The 20,640-nt window shown below is 41.3% G+C and overlaps 1 protein-coding gene across 2 annotated transcripts in view; it reads right to left on the bottom strand.

Annotated features, from left to right (window-relative positions):
- The window catches only part of MN1 (MN1 proto-oncogene, transcriptional regulator), a 54,259-nt gene extending 34,406 nt beyond the window's left edge, over positions 1-19,853 (bottom strand). For both annotated transcript variants that reach the window (XR_010792842.1, XM_066603689.1), the window contains exon 1: positions 16,005-19,853. Coding sequence is in view for 1 of the 2 variants with exons in the window: in XM_066603689.1 (XP_066459786.1) it covers positions 16,005-19,464 (3,460 nt within the window). In the remaining variant the exon portion in view is untranslated. The remainder of the gene's footprint in view (positions 1-16,004) is intronic.
- Between the last annotated feature and the right edge of the window lie 787 nt (positions 19,854-20,640).

The raw sequence follows: 20,640 nt of genomic DNA, 5'->3' as shown, positions 1-20,640 counted from the left end.
ATGGGTTTCGGAGAAAGTCATCTTTTAGTAGGTACTATATAATAAGACCAACACAAAATGATGTCTGTATTGCAGCAGCTCCGTTACAATTCCCTCCCATTCACTTCAGTGGCAGAGAGCTGCAGTCCCATACTGGCTGCTGCACTACGGACGGGGTTTTGAGTCTTCCAGCGAACACGAGCCCCTTCACATCCATGTGGTGGACCCTGCCGATCTGCGACTATACTTTATACTGGAAAATCCCTTTAGGCTTATTTCCACGGGTGATAATAACATGTGGTTTCTGTGTGATTTTGAAATTTGCTTTTTGAAATAATCCACTATTTTCAATGGGTTCATTTACATGAGCCATTGTTTGCTTGCACTGAAGGCGCACAATTGAAAAATCACTGCATTCCTATTCTTGGGCGATTCCACTGCAAGAACCACCCACTATTTCCTGTGGGTGCGTGCGTGAAAAAAAAAATCACATCGCATTCGCATGTCCTGCGATTTTCATGAAAAAACAATGCTGTTTTTCCCTTTCAACTACTGGAGCAACATGTGATTTTTAGTTTTGTGTGTTTTAGTGTGGAATCGCATTGCAGAAGCACGGAAATTTCAGGTTAAGTAAGTGCGATGCAGGTCTGATTTTCTCGGACCTATATTGCACTTGCCCCTGTAAATACAGCCACAATCTTCCAGCAGTATATATGGCACAAGTACTGGTAACACACTGATACACGTTACCTGCCCTTCCATTGATGTCAATATCATAGGAAGAAAATGGCTGCCAGTCATCAACACGGAATTATGGTTTCTCAAGAAAAAAAACTTTTACATCATTTTTTTTTAATCCACAAATGGGTATGTGCGGAGGAGGATTTGCAGCAGGAGATGAGTTATATCCATGCCGGACTTTTCCTTCAATCCAACTACACACATGCAATGAAGCTGAGAGATCAAACACCTCGTAACATCACAGTCTCCTTGGTGCGCAATTTAATGTTTCTTAGTTGTCGAAGTTCATTATTTAATGGTTCCTGGGTTTAGCTATACTATAGAACTCCTTCTATGCAAAACTGCATGATTCTATAGACTGAGCAAATGAGTAGAAAAAATAATAATGTTCCATCACATTTCTGACTGCACAGATAATGTCTTAGCAGCATGGCTTCAATAACTTTGGTATATAATAAATCTTCAACTCTGTAAAATTTGCTGATCTTGGGAAGAATAGGAACGTTGTTTGTTTGCATGTTCTCATCCAGAAAAGTGGCAGCCATCCATACGGATTTATGCAAGTATCCCATCCATACAGTGAAGTCTATGTAAACAAACGCTGAACCACTCCGGCTGCACCCCAAAATAATTGTACTCAAACTATATTATAAGTATGAAGCCAGAGTCATACAATTTAATAAACACTATTTCTTTTTAGGAAGATGTCAATTAAATAGGGGTTTTCCGAGTTCTAGAATTACTGTAAAATCAGCTCCCAATAAGCATATACTCACCTCTTCCCACTCCTGCTAAGTTCTGCGCTGGTGTCTGATCCTCTGTGCCCGTTTACAGACTGTAGGCCCGTCCGGGTTAACGGAGTGTCACAGGCCACTGCAGCCAATAACAGAGCTCAAAGATTGATCGCTGAGCTTGGGTTATTGGCGGCAGTGCCTGTGTCACCCCGTAAATGGGCTGGAGAAGCCCGTACACGTGACTTTATAGGGGAGACCAGGAGCATCGCCGCGGGACACAGCGGGAGCGGAGAGAGGCGAGCATATACTTATTTGTTATGTTAGAGCATGGGGAACTGGATTTACAGTAATTCTACAACTCGGACAACCCCTTTAAGTATTCAAAATATTGTTACTGTGCCAGGAAGAATAAAGAAAGGTGTGCTCTTGGTTGCTCCTTAACTGCCCTAAGTTCAATGGTAATTGGCCTTGACCTAAGTAATCATAGGTTGACTGATTTCTACGAATGTGGCACTTGACAAGACTGTGGTTGTTAGATGGTGTATTTCTAGCAAGCAGACAGTCACACACAACTCGTGATCAGATGGACAAGAAGAAAAGCACCGCACTAAATTTTTACACAATTTCGATATGTAGTTTTGATTAAATGTTTCCAAGTGAAACGGATAACCAGAAATGACTGCATATAGCCCAAAAAAACAGCCATTACCTACGTTTAGGAATACGATTAGAATCCTTTTACATGGGACAACTATTTGCACACGTCAGAGCCTGGAGCGGGCCGGAGATCACTATCACCCACCCACCTCCATTCACAGTACACAGGCCGTTCTTCATTGACGGACAACTGTCTGCTTACACAGGCCAATCGTCATTTGATTTTTATGCTTCGCAATCCGAGCAAGAAACATATCGATTGTCTTCAGGCATTTACACTGAAGATTATCGTTCAGATTCCCGCGAATCCAGCAAGAATCCCAACTATTACCATCCAGTGTAAAAGGGTCCTTAGGTATTAAGACCTAATTTAAGCAATAACACCCATAAATAAGGCACAAGCTAGACACCAGACATCATTCAGTGTGACCAGACAGAATAATATGTTGTCACTGTCATGTGCATGCCAAAATGTAAAGAAGTTGTTTTTTCCATAGATATGAACATTGACTGAATTCAGAAAGGGGAAAAAAAGGAGTACTTTCCGTGTGACAGAGACGGCACTGTAGGCGCTCGCGATCAGTGATGTCGTTTCTTACAAACTGATGTCAATCAATGGAGCTAATTCATAAAAGAACCGCCATTGAGTTTCCGCAAACAACCTTGTACTGGGTTCCAGATTAATGGGTTGATTTAATAATAAGATGTATTTGGCACAGTCACCGAGGGGCGAGTATAATCTTCAGAATTTTCTGCCCTCTGTAACCTTTGATTACTGATTCGTGCAAATATATAAGAAAATTGGTTGCTTACTTGTCTTACAGAATAAAGGTTTGATTTCCTATATTACTGACAGACAGCATACTGTATGCCTTCTAGATATGCTGATATTATGACTGCTCTCAATACATAGGTGTTGTGCTACCTCAAAGCCTACGTTAGTCCAAAGCATGATCCATGAATATAACCTCCTAGCTGGTTAGCAGGTAATCAGGCAGTAGATGGGTGAAAACTTGAAAAAAAATGGTGGCAGGGCTTCATAGGCATTAAAAATGCCATATACTGCAGTACAGAAATATTGCAGTACATAGTACAATCAAGCAAATGATTGCAAGTTCAAGTCCCCTGTGGTGACTGAATAAAAGATTGAAAATGGTTTTAACAGAAAAAATATATATATTAAAAGTTTTTAAAAAAAACTTTTTCCCATAAAAAGACTCCACATATTTGGTATTGTCATGTATGTAAAAGTCCAAACTATTGACATATTACAATATTTATTCTGCACGGTGAAAGCATTGAAAAAATGACAGGATGCTAGAATTGAGACTTGATTCTTATTCCTGACTCCCAAAAAAATTTGAATTAAAAAAAATGATCAAAAAGACACAGGTTTCCCAAAATGGTACTACAGCTCAGCCCCACATAAAATGAACCCTCACACAGCCCAATACCACAAAAAAGTGAAAAAGTTGTGGGTCTCAGAATATGATGATGGAAAGCGATTTTATTTTACATTTAAGAATAGAAAAACATTTTTAAAAAATTATTTAAATTTGGTATCATTGTAAGCGTACCAAAATATAGAACAAAATTCATTTGTAATTTCTGCTGCATTGTAAACGCTGTAAAACATACCCCAACCACAAAATGGCATAATTGCATTTTTAAAAAATTTCTCCCCACTTATAAAAATATCTGGTCCTGAAGGGGTTAAGGTGTGATAAACAAATAAAATAACCCTGTTTATGTTTTTGCTTATATACGGTGTTTTTCAGATTATAAAGCATACCTAACAGGTTTAGGGCTTAGTCACACGGGCGCCGATGCGCCCGTGTGACTGAGCCCTTACTGCAGGAAGAAGACGGCTGTATGACTCCCCGCAGCGCTGAAGAAAGAACACATGACCAGCAATGAAGCCGGTCACATGTTCTTTCTTCCGGCGCTGCAGAGAGAGGCTTAAAATGGTGCAAAATGAAGGAAAACTGTATGTTCAGCAGTGGAGCCCCTGTCCCTGCCACTTGGAACCTCGTAGAAGCCAGCGGGCAGTCACATGCCATACATTGTGCACGTAACTGGTCAGCCAGTTACAGACTTTAGTGGCCAGGGAAAAATCACTGCTAAAGCCTGTGATTGGCTGAATGGTCACATGCACAACGAATGGCCTGTGATCACCTGCCACTTTCTTCTAGGTTCCAAGCGACAGACACCAGGGCTCCAGCAGTGGATGGGATACCGCTAGAGTATGTGAGTATACAGTTTTTCTGTATTTTGTACCACTTTAGGTCGGCTACACACGACCGGATTTGCATTGCAGAATCCGCAGCGGGCATCTACATCCGAGTTCTGCAGCAAATACCTTCCGAGGAATGCTATGGAAAAGCGCTTTTTCCTGCACACGAGTGCAAAGCAATTGCAATTTTCCACTCGCAGAGGAAAAACTCACAGCATTCTCAATTTTAGTGTGGTGTCTGCATGGATTATTTTAATTGAAGTCAATGGAAGCCATCCAACCCGCGGCCCATCCGCAATTAACATTGTGGACATTTTGTGGATTTCTCATCATCGTCTAGCGAAGGCACAGGAAAATCTGTACTGCACATGTCTGACAGGGAGCCGTCCGGACCATACAGTAGACAACTAACAGGAACGCGCAGTCACCAGCCGGGCAGAGTGTCAGATTGCGCTGCGGGGTCCCACATCCAGAATCCGACCCAGTAGTGTGCAGGCGGCCTTAAGCCCATAATTTTTTCAAGTCCTGAAATACCACTACATAGTACTTCTGCCTGAGTCTGACTCCTCTCACTGGTCACATGATCATGTCCTCTCACTGGTCACATGATCATGATATACTGGAAAGGTCCTTCAGACTCGGACCTTTCATCTTCACTGCTTCCCATTCCGTGCTGCTAAAGTCAGGCCCAACATGATGGAAATTCAGTATCTCTCATAGAGGTCCCCTCAAAAAAATGCTTCCTCTTCTAACCTGCACTGATCACATAGATCAGTGTTGGGAAGGAGAGAGGTGTGCAGCTGCACAGTTCTCAAAGTGATTCGGCAGGACCTTTATTAGCATTCTGGTCAATCACTAAGGAAGTGGTCAAGAGCACCTGGCACTGCAAAACCCTCCTGACGTCAGATCATAATATGCACACACTTCTCAGTAAGAATTTTTTCCTGCTAAAAGTGTGTCTTAATAGTCCATAAAATATGGTATTTTTATTCAGCAACCAGTTTATAGTATAAAATTGGCATAAGCATTATTACTTGAATTATTTTATATATCTGCAGTGCTGAGTGCATGGAGTGTGAGGATTCAGCATCTCCGGTATACAAAGTAATAAATTACCAATTATTAATTCTAATCTGAGTAGAGAGATATGTCAGGTTGTCTGGAGAACTGATGAACTGAAGTTTAGTGAATTGAAAGAACTGGGGAGCACAAATGGGGCTTTTCTCTCCGAGATCATGATTGGAGGTTAGCTGCTCCTATATAGAGGAAACTGCTTCCTAACCTCTAAAATACAAGAAAACAGCAATAGGATCACGGAAGACATATATCTACATGTGAAAAAGTACTACAGGTATAGATAAACCTTCATATTTATCAGCAGTTTCTGGGTATGATTCACTGCTTTGCTCCCTTTCTGCTCCCCATTTTAATACAGTAAATTTATCACTTAAAAAACCTGCGTCATATATGAAGGAGTTGGGAGTTTGGGTTTAAAATTGAGTTGTTAGGAGGTTTGGCTTAAGGCCCATTTCCATGTAATCATTGTTGCTCAAACAAACAAAAGTGCACAATAATTGGTACATCTAACACAACCCATTGTGCACTTTTTGTCCACTTTATGTTTGTTGCTTAGTTTCAGCTTGCATAAAAAGCATTGCTGGTACGCTCACTTCTTGTTACGTCTAAACGCTCCCGGCTCAGTGTGTAACATAGGAAGGTGAGGCACTGAGCGAGAAGTGAATGTGAAGTGAACAATTCTCAGCGATGATCTACCTGTCTAAACATTCTGCACAAGCGCCAAGAACTAGTGGTGGTCAGTCGCTCATTCAAACGAGAATCGTCCCATGTAAAAGGTGACCTTGTGCTGCTGGAACATGCCTCTTGGTAGTCCTACCATAAGAGGAACATATGTCCTGAACATATCGCTGAGCTGTCATTGTCCCTCGTAGCTCTACTAGGGGTGTCCAATTGCTGTAGTGGATGGCCTCACAGACCATCACTCCAGCATTAGGAGCATGATTAAGGCGCTGAACCCTAGGTCTCCAGACACAAGCACGGCTGTCATCAGTGCCCAAACTAAACCTGGATTCGTTGCTAAAGACAATCTGGTTCCACTCCACAGGAGTCCACTTTCTTCATTCATACCACTGCAAACGGAGGTGATGGTGGGTATCAAAGGCAGTACATGTAATGGGGTCCGTGAGACCAAATGTCTTTCAGCCAAGCGCTTGGAAAACGTTCCAACAGACACAGGGGCCTGGAACAATGGTGCCACCAGTCTCTGAACGGTGAACAACGAAACAGTTTGAGCTGCTTGTGTTGGAGACGCAGATCTGGCTAAAAAAAAACAAACAAAAAAAAAACGGAAGAAAAAGTGCTGCATAGGGGTTTGTAGACCCCTCTAAAGAGCATCTGTCTACACACCTATCATTACCATCCCCTTTGATTGTTTTAGTCCCCCATCCTCCGTACACAATGGCTCCCAATACCTTTAAAGGCTGAAATTAGTCAATTGTCATGTGGGCTGTCTCCACTGCCTTGGGTCAATCAGACATATTGAGCAATTGAGACCACCGGCTTGACATGGGTTAGTATGGGGACCCAAAAGTAACACAATTAGGGAGGTGGTTGGTAAACTACAATAAAATTGCAGAAGAAACAGCGGGGACACAGTTGTGATGGTATGCAACCTCTTCCACTAGTAAGGAATGTGATGGCTCCTCTTTACGTATTCTTATGTTAGCAATTATCACTTGTTATGTCCCAAAATGTGAATAAGGAATATCTCTGAAACAGCCATAAAACTACCCATGTAGCTTTGCTCTACTAAAAAATAGTCATGGATTAGGACCCAACAAAGTGCAAGATCTTTCATACTTCCATCAAAAAGGTATCAATGATTTTATACTATTTGCATTCTCATAATGAAAAAATAGCTATTTTTTAGCTACTTAAAAGAAAATAAATAACAGGATGAATCACTACTGATGAAAAAAACACATTTCTATGTGCAAAATACCTGTAGATAAACCACAGATCTTCATACAAAATCGCTGATCATGGCTGATTTGAGCTGCAGATCATAAGACTGAGATACATACTGTACTTATTAAGGATCGTAGCGTTGGAAGGGACCTCCAGGGTCATCTGGTCCAATCCCCTGCTTTATTACCTACAATGCATTATATTTTAGCCCTCATGCTTTACTATTTCTATGAAGCTCTCAGAACTGCAGCTTTGTCACATTATCTCACACCTCATCCACATTCAACACTGAAAATGTGTCATTTTTTTTCTACCTATTTACCCAAACACCAATCTATAGGTAATACATAAGAGTGATAAATCCCATCTAGCGAGGTGTGAGCTGAAAATGTGTCAATAATTTCTACTGTTAGCGAGAGTTAATTAACTAATATTTCTACACTTTCTCTACATATTGGGAATATTTATTTGCACAAATTAAAGTTTATATTAAGATTTTTATTTCAGCAAACTTTCACAGAAACTTTGCAGATGCTACAGATGGCAGAATAATGTAGACGGTAATCCTGGAGAAACACTAGAAGTCCTAAAGCTCAATAGACATAAATATCAAAACTATGATATCACTTGTAATAATTTATCTTATAGAACAAAGACACCCTTGTTCGTGTATGTTGTGTATATTTTAACTGATATTCTATAGAATCACACATGTGAGCCTATTAATGGGAGGCATTACAACTACACATAAAAACCTAACTAAAAATGAATAACTGAAAACAACTGAAGAATACACTAGTGTTAAATAATGCACTGATGAAAAAAAATCCCCCCCCCCCACACCCCGCCTACTAAAATGAGATACAAAAAAATCCAATTGTAACCATAAAGAAGCAAGATCAATTAGCACATTAGGGATGAGGACACTGTAACTCCTCTATAAAGCAACAGGAGCAGGTGAGAGAGTATTGAAATCTGCTAACTTTTTAATGGGGTTATGTGTTTCTTTGAGGCAGTCTGAATATGGATTTTTACAAATCACGCTATATTATATGTGGAATGACATAACATTGCAGGGAAACTAAAAGGAGATCTCTTAATTGACTCAATGAGGGTGCAGAATGGTGCAGCAGAAAATCCAACTGTACTATGGCAAAAGGCATGGCGGTTATAAAATTACGGTAAACCGGTAGCAGCACTTTTCCTGCGGAGTGTTGGGGCTCTCTGCTACACCATTCTGCACGGTGTAAATACACCCTGCGGCAGCTTCTAAGAGTTAATCAATTAATTCAGCCCTGCTACTTCAGTTCCTGCATTTAAAGCGCGCTCCATACTCACTGGACCATGAGGAAGAAATAGAAAAATTTCCCTGGTTCCTGCATTAACTAACCAGTTCACTGTAGCAAATATGAACAGTAAAAGAAGTAGTAGGAACAGCATGCTACAGAAGTGCATTGCTTCATTAATTCTGGATCATTTCTTAAAATACCATCAAGAGAACTCAAGTAAGTTTTACTAGTTGGATTCGATTCGTATCTCATGGTTTCCCTTTGTTTTTTACAGAAATACTTTGTCAAGTAACCTCTTGGTGAGAAAATGATTGCCCTGGCGTATGCATCCTTCCATGAAAATATATTGATATAGTCTGCAGATCTACTCTGAACCTAGAACAGCAGCAACACAGACAACTGTAACCCCTTATATCTGGAGTCCTGAAGGAATCTTAGCGAACCTATTTCAATGCTGGCGTTAGCTTTTTACAATGGTAAAGGAGTACTTAGTACGCACTATGTATTAGCTATGGTTTAAGATACATTATGGTTTGTCACATGTATGGAAGAAATGTAACCCTTACTCCTCCCTTGCATCGTGGACACCGTTTCAGCAATTGCATTGAGGCATGTGACAGTTTTTTGTTCTTTTAATGGTGCTGCCTTTACACGGAGATCGAGATTCAATAGACATCGCCATGAGGTGCTGAGCACCAAACTGATACTTAAACAAGAGAATAAGTCCTTGGATAACTTAGCGAAACTATTTCTATGAGTTCATATATTTGTCATGATATATCCAAGTGTAGCATAGTGTAACAACAGACTTGTGTAACTATTTACAATCAAGACGGTGTTGGCATGGTTTCTTCACTGCTTTACTCAACTGCAAAGTCCAAATGTATGATGATATGTCTCAATCTATTTTTAATTTCAAGTCGTCATCCACTGTTTATATCAATGGAGAACTTTGCTATTGATACAATAATCAGAAGCAAGAAATAACCTTTTTCGCTTTTTTTGGGTGAGAAACCAATGGCCTTCCAAATTATGCTATCAAAAGAATGGCACTGTTCCACCTTATTGGAAACCGTGCCGTTGGGTGTGACGCCGCCATACACAAGCACTCAACTGTTGCCTGCTGCATTATGTAGAAGGGAGTCACTAGGCCGCCTGCCAGAATGGAGAAGTATCTCTTCCTGAAGAGCATTCCATAAAATGATCGGGGGATTCTTAATTATTATGTATCATGGATGAAAACGTGTTATTCACAATATATATGGGACCTGTCACAATAAGTCTACCAATAGATTCTTAAAAATGATACGTGTGAAACTTGTCATTGAATAGGAGACATTACAATGAATGTAAGAAAATCAATAATGGCAGAAAAGAACCCCTACGAGGTAGGGTTAGGGTCATTCAGACACCATAGCCACCTCCCCCCCAAGCTGTGCTTTTTAACTCATTACGCTAAAAGGAATAAACAACTACTTTTTTTTTTAACCATCATCATCATGAGTACCTACATGAAATATAGCAATACAATCTATATGAACACTTATACAATATGGAAACAGGTCTGAGTGTCCGAAGTTAGGGCACAATTTACTTTTGTGTATATATCATTACACAAAGAAAGTGCACATGAATTAGCAAAATAAGCCTACATATAGTATTAGCCCTCTGCGATCTCTATACATAGTGTTAGGAGAAATTAAGAACTATTTCTGTTTATTAAAACCATATTTGAGTCCTCAAGAGTCGATAAATCGTGCGTGATATTTTCCTTTAGCGCACAAGCTATAAAGTATTGCAGTAGGTGAATTGTATGTGGACTGTAGAACGACTGCCTATAAACTGACATCTCGAGGTTTTGTCAGAATGTAATATGACATTGTGGACTAATTACTTCTTCATACAAACACTCACCAAGGCTATTTACAATATTGACTGAAATAGAGTGGATAATGGTTACCTTATTGTGCATTATAAGCATTCCCATACCAATGGAAAACAATATAGATTATAGAAAGACTTGGAAATGGATGATACATATAACGAAGGTCATATCCCCTTCCTGCCATCCCTCGCCCGTCGTTATAACTTATTGTAGCTTCATAAAAGCAGTAAAAGAGGCAGATGTGGGTTATATACTTACGCACAAGGGTTTGACACTATACTCATATTACTTAAATATAAGGGAGAGTTAAACACAATGGTTCTTCTCTTACTTTAACGTTTGAGATGTTTTTATTATTCCCTCCGTCATCTACACTATACCTAATACATGTTTTTCATCAATTCACTGTTGTTTCTACTAATAAGACACATTTGTTCCATGCAGTAAATACAGGTGGATATATAATATATATATATATAATACTAAAAATAATAATGCAACTGTATAATATATTGGGCTAAAACATTTAAAAAACATGTAGACTATTGAAAAAATAGAGAAAAAAATAGAAAAGATACATAGTGTACATATAACTGGGTAAATTATTATTATACACCCATACTAATCTAATATCAAGATTTAGTAATATACTATTCGGTACGTGTGCCTAAGCCTTTTAAATGAATTTGAGCTATTTTTTAAAAATTGTGGAAACAGTCTAAAAAAAAAGTAAAACTAATATGATACGAATAGACGAACAGATGGAACATCTTGCTCATAGGGATCCATGCTATGAAACTGCAGACAAAAAAGTGTCTTCTTGTCTTACTCAAAACTATGTCTTGTTCAGGTTACATACTAATTTCTTCTCAAACTTTTTTTTTTCACCAGATTATTTGTTTTGTTGGATTTTTTTTACTATGACATTATGGCATTACAATTGCATTTTAAGAAGTTGATGTCTTCAAAATGCTCTCATAAAACGGAGCATTTTTTCGACTGCTCTCAGCTAATCCTTGACAGCTCATTATACAGCAAGCAAAGGATCAGAATATTGAATTTTGACCTCTGCTTTTACTGACGTATAAGTGGGTGGAGAACTGAGTGAAGAGGAGAAGGTATATTCTTCTGACAATTACTGGAACTCATGTACCTACCTCTCAGGATCTGTCATTTTATCTATTACTTGATGTTTGCCTGTGTAGTGTTATGTATATAGAATTGGTAATATTATTACATTTCTCACCAAAATAGGAATTAGCAGACTCACGTCAAGCTAAAAACGCACAATTATAAACGTAGCAAATATATTCCAGATTTTCTATATGCCGCAATGTACTAGATCATATTTTATAACGCCGTACTGTATCTCTGTGATCTATCTCACATCTCACCACATAGATCTTAAAATGTAAATACGTAAAATGTATTTAAAAGTGATAAAATATCTTATAACTAGTGTCAGATAAATATTTATTATGGCATGTGCCAAAAAAGTACGCGATGTTACCTGCTTCTAAAAAAAAAAAAGTATAACAAGACAGATAGCAGGACAGACACATACATGTACTTATTATGTATTACATACCCTCTGATATATTATATTGTTATAGTGATATAATCCAGCTACTGCTTGACAGATCAAAGCGGAGGGGGGTGACACTCCCAGCTGCCTAGTACGGCAAAGGATAAGTATTTATTTACAAGCGCCAATTTTGGAGCTTCTTCAATTTTTAATGATAACATCAAAAATATCATCTGCCTATCAAGATGCTGTGTAAGATATCACAGTTTGGAAGTTTGACACGCAAGGCCTTATATTATTACATGTCACAGGATTTTCAAAAACACACGACACGTATGGAGCACGTCGAGAGTAGTTCATATTTCTTTCGTCAACACAAAAAAAAAAACATAAAAGAAAAAAAAAATTATGTAAATATATATTTTTCCCTATAACTCATCCAATTGATAGAATAGCAAATAAAAAATAAATTTTAGGAAAAAAAATATATATATATATTTAAAATTCTGCCCAGAATCCTAAAATCATAGGTGTAATTTTCTTTCCATTTCTAACTATTCACAGGAAACAATATGTAAAAATATTCAGCTACTTCAGTCTTGAAAGTCAATAAATAAAAGGCAATTTAAATTACATTTAACAGCATTTTTGCTAATGACTATAATTTGTCACAGAGTATGCCCTGCCGCTATTGAAATTTAGACATATTTTAATTGCCCATGGGGTAAGATGGCTAATTATGGAAAAAAGTTTAGCATGCACCATACAGTATGACATAAAAAGATCAGCGCTGAGCTCTTTGAAATGTTCACTGGGAGAATTATCTGTGCCTGCTCTTTATCATTGCAATCAGCTCATCTGGATCATTTATTAAAAGACATCAAGTCTATTGCATACAAATCCTTCATAGATGACTATTTTACATTTAAAAGAGCTACAAAACCGCTTATTATCTGGGTAATAAAAGAAGAGCCTCCTAATCTGTGACATAAAATCTATTTCTACATATTGTTCTGCATACATTCCTGCCAATAAAAAGATACAGCGCATCCCCCAGAACTGACTGAAATCCACATGAATGTTGGGAAAACTTAGGGCCGCTTACAGAAAATGTAGAAAAGCAGAACATATGTCAAACGTACTGCTGGGTTCTGTGAGTTTAGATTTTGGGCCAATTTAGGTAAATTCACACACAAGAGGAAAATAGTTGAAACTAAATAGGCAAAATCCACGTGATAATAAACATCCAGTGTAACTTGTATCCATTTCCATCCAGCTCGAGTAACACCTGTGTGGTTTTAAGTTACATGTTCCTGCAGAGCAAATGTCAAATGAAGGCATTTGCAGAGACCTTAGGAATTTTAAGGGAAAAAAAAACAAAAACATAATGGATTTAACCCCCACACTGCTGGAACCATTCCCCGACCCCAGGACAACACACAAACCATTTCTTTGTGAAGCAGAATCAAGATTTCCTCCATGTAGGTAGTAACCAATGTATGTCAGAAGAGCAAGAAAGAGCAGAACTAGTTATGGCTACATCCATATTCACCATAATAATGATCAATAAATGACTAGAAATCGATCTCGATACATACACATATATTACACCCGCATGAAGGATATCTCTGGCTATATTTACAGACCTCATATTTGTATCCCCTGAATTATTTTGTGTGAAATTAAAAAACGCCACTGAAGTGCAAAGGTTATGGCACAAGGTTAAATGCTTGTGGCCATTCATAATAAACAGAAAATGGCTTTGAGAAAGAACAGGGAGCGATTGTTGGCCACTGAGCGAGTTTAACAATTTGTATAGACAAAGTAGGGACTAACCTGAGGAACAGGCATGAGGTGGATTGTATCAAACGTAGCATCCCAGAAAACACTGCGCTCTTTTGTGTCTCTCTATTAATTATGTCTCACTTTCTGTGACCGTTTCCAGCGCCCGGAATAGGGCTGATTAAATATTTATATGTATTTACCTCAAATTAATAGATGAAAAGCAGCAGGGGGAAATAATATTTCATTTCAAGCCACTTGGTAATATTATCATTCAATATTTACTATATGATACTAAATATTTGTAATCATGACTGTTTCTCCAATAACATGTGTAACCATTACCTCAATCACTCAGTATGGATGGATACAAATAGTGGCCTCTTCTATACAAAGAATACACACAATTAAAACAAACATGTATACCTTAATAAATATCACCCTGGTGTTTTATTTCTTTCTCCTATGAAATAATTCAATTTTAAACCCTGATTCCATTTAATAAAATCTAATTAGTATTATCCATTTCTGATGCCATTGATTGATTTATGTTGCTTTCAATTTGGGTAGTGAAATTAAATGACATACTAAATAATTTTTTAAAAAAAAGGAAAATGATTGAAGTGGGGGCATTGCCATAGGAAGCCCCACTGAAAAATAAAGATGAAGGGCCCCCAAGCTCACCAATTTAGGTAGTTGCGGGAGCAAAGCATGGGGAATGCTGATGTGCTCCAATGTCTGCTGTGCTATGCATGCTAAAGATTCATTCCTCAAACAGTGGCCCTCCTGAGCTGAGCATTAAACAGGGACAAAGAGGCAACCAGCGGGGGCTTCTATTCATGCTTCAAAACCTAAAGCTGTAAAGCCAACCAAAACCATGGCTATTAAATGATGCACTTTAAACCAGCCAAACTCTCTTTTTACTTCCCCTTAACCTATTCCCTAATATCTTAAGTCTTTTGATCCTCTAATGGTGTTCTTCAGTAAATGCTAGACTGCAGCCCATCAGTAATAGAAATCAGCTATTTAGAAAGCAAACTGGGATTCCCATAGTATAACAATATTGAATGAAGTGTTGCCTATTTAAAGAGATTGGATTAAATGCAATGCTTTTCTTTCACCTTGCGTCTGTAACAGTGAATCAATCTACAATGACCAGTCACCAGTCCACTCGCAACATTGGCAATGAATACACTACCTACAATTCACACTGCAAATAGGAAAAAAAAAGCAAAGACAATAAACTGGGAAATTTGTGAAAATAAAGTTATATTAGATTCCATTTCAAGAACATACAAAATAGATTGATGCAAGAAATAAATACATTACAGATTTTTTTTTTTTGTTTTGTCTGAAACCTTGAAGGATTATTTTAGGATAACAAAGCTATTCAACATGAATAAAATATTCAATAACACATCCCATAGAATCCAGAAAACATCAGATTGCCTGTGTGCGCACATATATAGATATGCCCTATAGATCAACACACACACAATTAAAAACTGTACAATTTACATAGACTTCTGCACATGTTCTTAACAGAGAGATAAATCATATAGCATCTTAGGTGACTAGCAAAAATGGAACATTGGCCCCCAAATAACCTCAAACAATGCAGAGTTGTAGGAGTGCAAATAGAGAAACATGCTAAACAGTGCACAGTAATGGGGTGAAGGGCTATATATCACTAAATTGAACTGTAAACATTGATTACCCTCTGTCCTGGCCCTGCGGGCAGCTCCTATTAATTAACTGATAGCATTTTATCAGGAGTGTAATAGGAAAGAAGAGTTCCTCTTTTGTCTGCTATGAAATGTGGGTCGTGGGATGAATCCGGCCTCACATTCTGTCATTTACCATCCAAATGGGCTGATTTTTTTGGAGATGTGCAGCAACCTGGTGGTGGCTTCATTCTGCCCTCTTTAGGTTTTCAGCCTGACTGTAAATGTGATTGCTAGATGAGGGTGTTTAATGAACTATGTACAGTAAGCAATGCTTGCACACACTTTACGGGGAGTATGAAATTAGAGGAATAATTGGCTGTAATTTATTTGCTGGTCACTGGGAAATGAATTCACGGAGCTTGTTTGGCAGGGATGACAGGTTTTAGTTTAAGCATAAATACATGGCTAACATGACAAGACTGTAAAAAGATAGATCTGTAGCAAAGTGTATAATTAAATGTATATACCTTCTTTGTTGGTTTGTTGGCTCTTTGATTTATCCCAAGGTGTGATAGATTTGTCGTCTTCTTCTCCTTCCATCAATGATTTCTCATTAGGCATGTACCAAGTAGAATTATGCTCTGCCATGAGAGAGTCAAGGTCTATAGTACTCATAGAATTTTTGACATTGTCAGAGCAACAACTGTTCAATTCACTGTCCACATTTTGAGCAGTACAGTCAGTTTTTTTACTCTTCATCCCCAAGGGCTGGTCTTCAGAAATGCTGAACTGCTGTCTCTGAAGTTGTATCTGTGCTTGCAGTATCTCTAGAGGGTGGATCTCATCCTGTGTTGATGTGCTAGTTGGAGTGCGGACCTGTTCCATCCCTGGAGTGCCAGGGTGGCCAGCCCCAGTACTGCTCAACCCATAACTGTCCGGGAGAGAGGTAGTGTTATTTAGCATATTTAGACCCATTGGTTTTTGTCCATTAAGAAGTCCATGCTCGTTCCGCTGAATTTTTGGAGACCCTGTTACTAAAGGACAGTTACTTGGTTTAGATATGTTGTTATCTGAACTAGAAGAAACTTCATCTTCATTGCCATATGTAGTGTTGACATCTTCAGAGAAGTCAACATGAGGTGAGCTACCATCTGATTTAGTCACACTTTGAATTCCACTGTCCAAAGATGACATGAGGTCAGGTTGATCACTTAGTAGTAGCTCACCACCTTTAGCCCAAGATGGAGAAGTCAGAGGCTTGTCATGAGGAGTCCCACCAGGCTCTACTGTATTTGCAGGCTGGCCCTGTTGTCCTGGGCTGACCACAGCGCCCCCACTGTCTGCAGAGTATTTATCAAAATAATTACCTGGGCTCACATGTCCACTGTCTCTTTTTCTCCTACCCCTCCCACGTCCACCACCAGTAACTGGTTTGCCATCATTGCCAGGAGTCACTTCAATATTGTAGTTTGGGGAAAGGCTTGTTTCACCCTGCGTTGGTTGAGATGTCCCATTTTGCCCTGCAGCTTTGCTGTTGTTGCTGGAAGCACCAGGCCCCTGACTGGCTTGAGAAGAGCCCCCAGGGAAGTATTCAGAACTAGTGCCATTCCCACTGTTGTTATTTAGTTCATTCTCTGTTTGGCTGAGCTTTCTTTTCCCCTCGGCTTGGCTTTTTTTATTAAATGTTACATTGAGGTTTGGGGCACCTAGGCTAGCAATCATATTCTGACAGGCCGTGGAAAGGGCAGCTAAGCAGCTTTGTCCAAACATATTTTCTTTTGCATTAGCTTTATTGAATGACCCCAGGGAGAGCGCCCCTAATTTGCTAGCTGTTGAGCGCTGACTAGCTTGGAAATCTGACTGAGGTGGGTAGGAGCTCGGGGATGAGTTTACACCTGTTGGATTATGCGGGGTAGACTGTCTATTTGATCCAACAAAAGGAAATCCTGGCTGCTGCCCTATACCTGGTGTTGTGAAATCTGGGGGTCCTCTGCGGTCAGTGGTAGTACTATTCATGCCCACCCCTCCACCCGGTGACTGCATTTGAGATAAGTTAGTAATGTTGTTTCCAAACTGAGAGTGCATGCTTGGAGAATGCAAGGCCTGAACATGCCCTTCTCCAGGTATCCCCAATGACTCCTGAAGACCCATCCTATTCACCCCTGGCCTAAATAGCATGTTAGACCCATTCTGCTGTAAATTAATATCATGGGATGCGGGATCTGCAGGGATACTTGACCCACCCATCCTTCTTTGTAGAATATCTCCCGGTGGGGGAGGTCCAGGAAACCAAGCATTTTCCTGACCCCCATGTGGATTCTGGGGGTCAAAATTAGCAATCCTTCCCCCTTCACGATCAAAGTTAGGCTGTGGCATAGTCCCCACTTGACCTCCATGTACAATGCTGCTTTGATTAACATCCCCGTGATGGCCCAATTGCTGTAAATTAGCCTGTCTCATTCGCTGTTGTTGGTTTCTGGAAGCCATTTGTTTAATCATCATTGCTGCGTTTTGTCTCTGTTGAATGGACTGGTGGTCCGGGCCGGGGTGCTGCAATGCTGGACCAGGGGGGAAGCTTTCTGGCACTTGGGGAGTATAGTCAGCTGGGAGTCCTGGATAGGTGGAAGGAGAAAGGTGACTGTCTATGCCGGCGTTGTGGATGCTGTTGTTATTCCAGGCAGCGCAGTTCTCAACACCATGGTTATTTGGAAAGTCAAACCTGGGCCTTTTGGTAACATTCATGTAAGGGGCATCAAAGTGTTGCAATCTTTGATTTGGAGGTTGCTGAGGAGGTCCCTGCTGCATATTGAACATTGACTCAGAATAAGGATGCATATTTCTATTCTCCAGTCTCTGAATAGGGTACTCAAACTGCGAATGCTGGTTCTGCATTACTGGTCCATTGTCTGGCAGGTTTGGGTTTGAGGTACTGCCTTCTGTTTGCTGCTGCCTGGTAATTGTTGGCGGGCATGAGTTTTGCCTGGCAAGTAAACCTGTCTGCTGCTGCTGTTGCAAGAGGGGGTGCCTGGCATTCACTGCAGGCTCAATGCCCACTGGCATTTTTCGGGCACCTCCAAACCTCTCAAAGAACACCCCGTGCTGTTGCTGTGGGTGAACCTTAGTCATGCCCACTATCCCAGGAGGTCTTGGCAAAGCAGAAGCACCAGGAAAAGAACCAGCCTGCCTCCCAGCACCATAATGCCCCTCGGAATCAGAAGGAGAAAACACTGGTACCTCAAAGTGTCCTGCCGGACCGTCGCTGGGATAATTGTATTCCAGTGGATCGACACCCCCTTGGTTGTGGATTCTCCTTTGTTCCAAACTATGAGACTCGGAAGAGGAGGACGAAGGAAGCCCATGGAAGGAGGCAGCTCGGTTGGGGGACTGGTCTAGGGGCAGGCAGGGTGCAGGGACGGCATGGTTGGAGGCAGAGGAGTTGGGGTGCTGAAATTCAGGTAGATTACCTGCTCTCTGCTGTCCAAAGCCTTCTCCTGCCTGGCTCTCTGCCATCTGCTCATACCCTTCTCCAAAGGCTTGTTGGTTGCCAAGATTACTGTTGTAACCCAGAAGACGACCACCGTGCAAACAAGACGCTGTGGCATCGGGAGGACCACCAAAGTTGCCACTGAAGTGAGGATGATGCTGGTGAGGGTGGCCGTGGTGCTGCTGCTGCTGCTGGTTGCTGAAGAAGCCATGGACGGGCTGCATGCCACCTGCGTGGATCTCGGAGTGCCCCCTGGCATGGTACCCATAGGGCTCTCCTCCGTTCAGAGTCAGGTTCATGCCCATCATGGAAGGCTCGGTCATAGCTCCTAGATTAGGGTCCACCACGGCGGCGGCGGCGGCTGACGACCCCCCAGAGTGGAATGCAGGGTTCTTGAAGTGCGAGCTCATGTTCATCCCGGGCTGCTGGGGGGGGAAGCTCCTCTCTGCCTGGCCGGCGCCTCTGCTGCTCATCTGCGGCTCAAACTGCTCCAGCGCGAACATACTGCCACGCGGGGCTCAGTAAGTCATGCCAGTCCCGTCCGGAGCCGAGTCACATGGTGCGGGGTGACGGGGCCTGCGGGTCACCGGTACAAGCACTGCGGGGCGACGGTCAGCTGCTGCACGGAGAGCCGCCTCGTCAGCACAGCCGCACCGCGCCGGCTGCAACTTCCATCCGTGCCACCTGCATGCTCGAGCCGCCCGGTGCTGCCTGCTGAGTCCGGCCGGTGCTGCCTGCTGAGTCCGGCCGGTGCTGCCTGCTGTGTCCGGCCGGTGCTGCCTGCTGAGTCCGGCCGGTGCTGCCTGCTGTGTCCGGCCGGTGCTGCCTGCTGTGTCCGGCCGGTGCTGCCTGCTGTGTCCGGCCGGTGCCCGCTCCGCGCTCTCTGCGTCTCCTCAGCCCACAGAGCAGCAACAAGTTTTGCATTTCAGCGATGAATCCCTCACAGCGGCCGCAGCCAATGTCAGCGCGCAGGGGGCGGGGCCAGCGCTTAAGGTGGTCCGGGCACATTACACGCTCTACACCTACACCGGCTACGTGCTGCTGGGCAGAGACAGCCGGCGTACCGGAGCAGCCCGGAGCCTTTTGTTAGCGGCACAATGAGGGGCACAAGCCGGTGCCAGGGTGACGGCGCGGCGCACAAGCGGCCTATATGTGTCTGTGCAGATGATACTCTGTATGCAGACAGGAGCCGATGAAGAACCTCTCCGGGAGAAGATCCTGCCGAGCTGGAGACCATGGCAGTGGTGTCACTGGGGGACAGAGGCTGCCGGACGCTCCCAGGCTGTTACACTCACACGTTCTAAAAAAGGGATAACATCAAGAAAAAGCGAGAATAGTAACAAATAAAGTAATGTCAGGAATTACTGATTGGTCAGAAACTACATAAAGCACCATGTCCACTGCAGCTAGCAGGGGTGCAAGAGAGCAGAGGAAGTTACCAGCACACTACTGCTACTAAAGACCGAAGCTATAAGACGGTGCAATCAGTTTACATTTTATCATTACTTTACGTACATAGATATATAGATAGGTATGAGATAGATTAGATAGATATGAGATAGATAGATATGTGATAGATAGATAGATAGATAGATAGATAGATAGATAGATAGATAGATAGATAGGAGATATGGGAGAGATAGATAGATATTAGATAGATATGGGAGAGATAGAAAGAT

This window comes from Eleutherodactylus coqui, chromosome 5, assembly GCF_035609145.1.
Source record: "Eleutherodactylus coqui strain aEleCoq1 chromosome 5, aEleCoq1.hap1, whole genome shotgun sequence".
NCBI lineage: Eukaryota > Metazoa > Chordata > Amphibia > Anura > Eleutherodactylidae > Eleutherodactylus > Eleutherodactylus coqui.
Note: the sequence above shows the minus strand (reverse complement) of the source record. Positions and strands in the feature narration are given on the sequence as shown.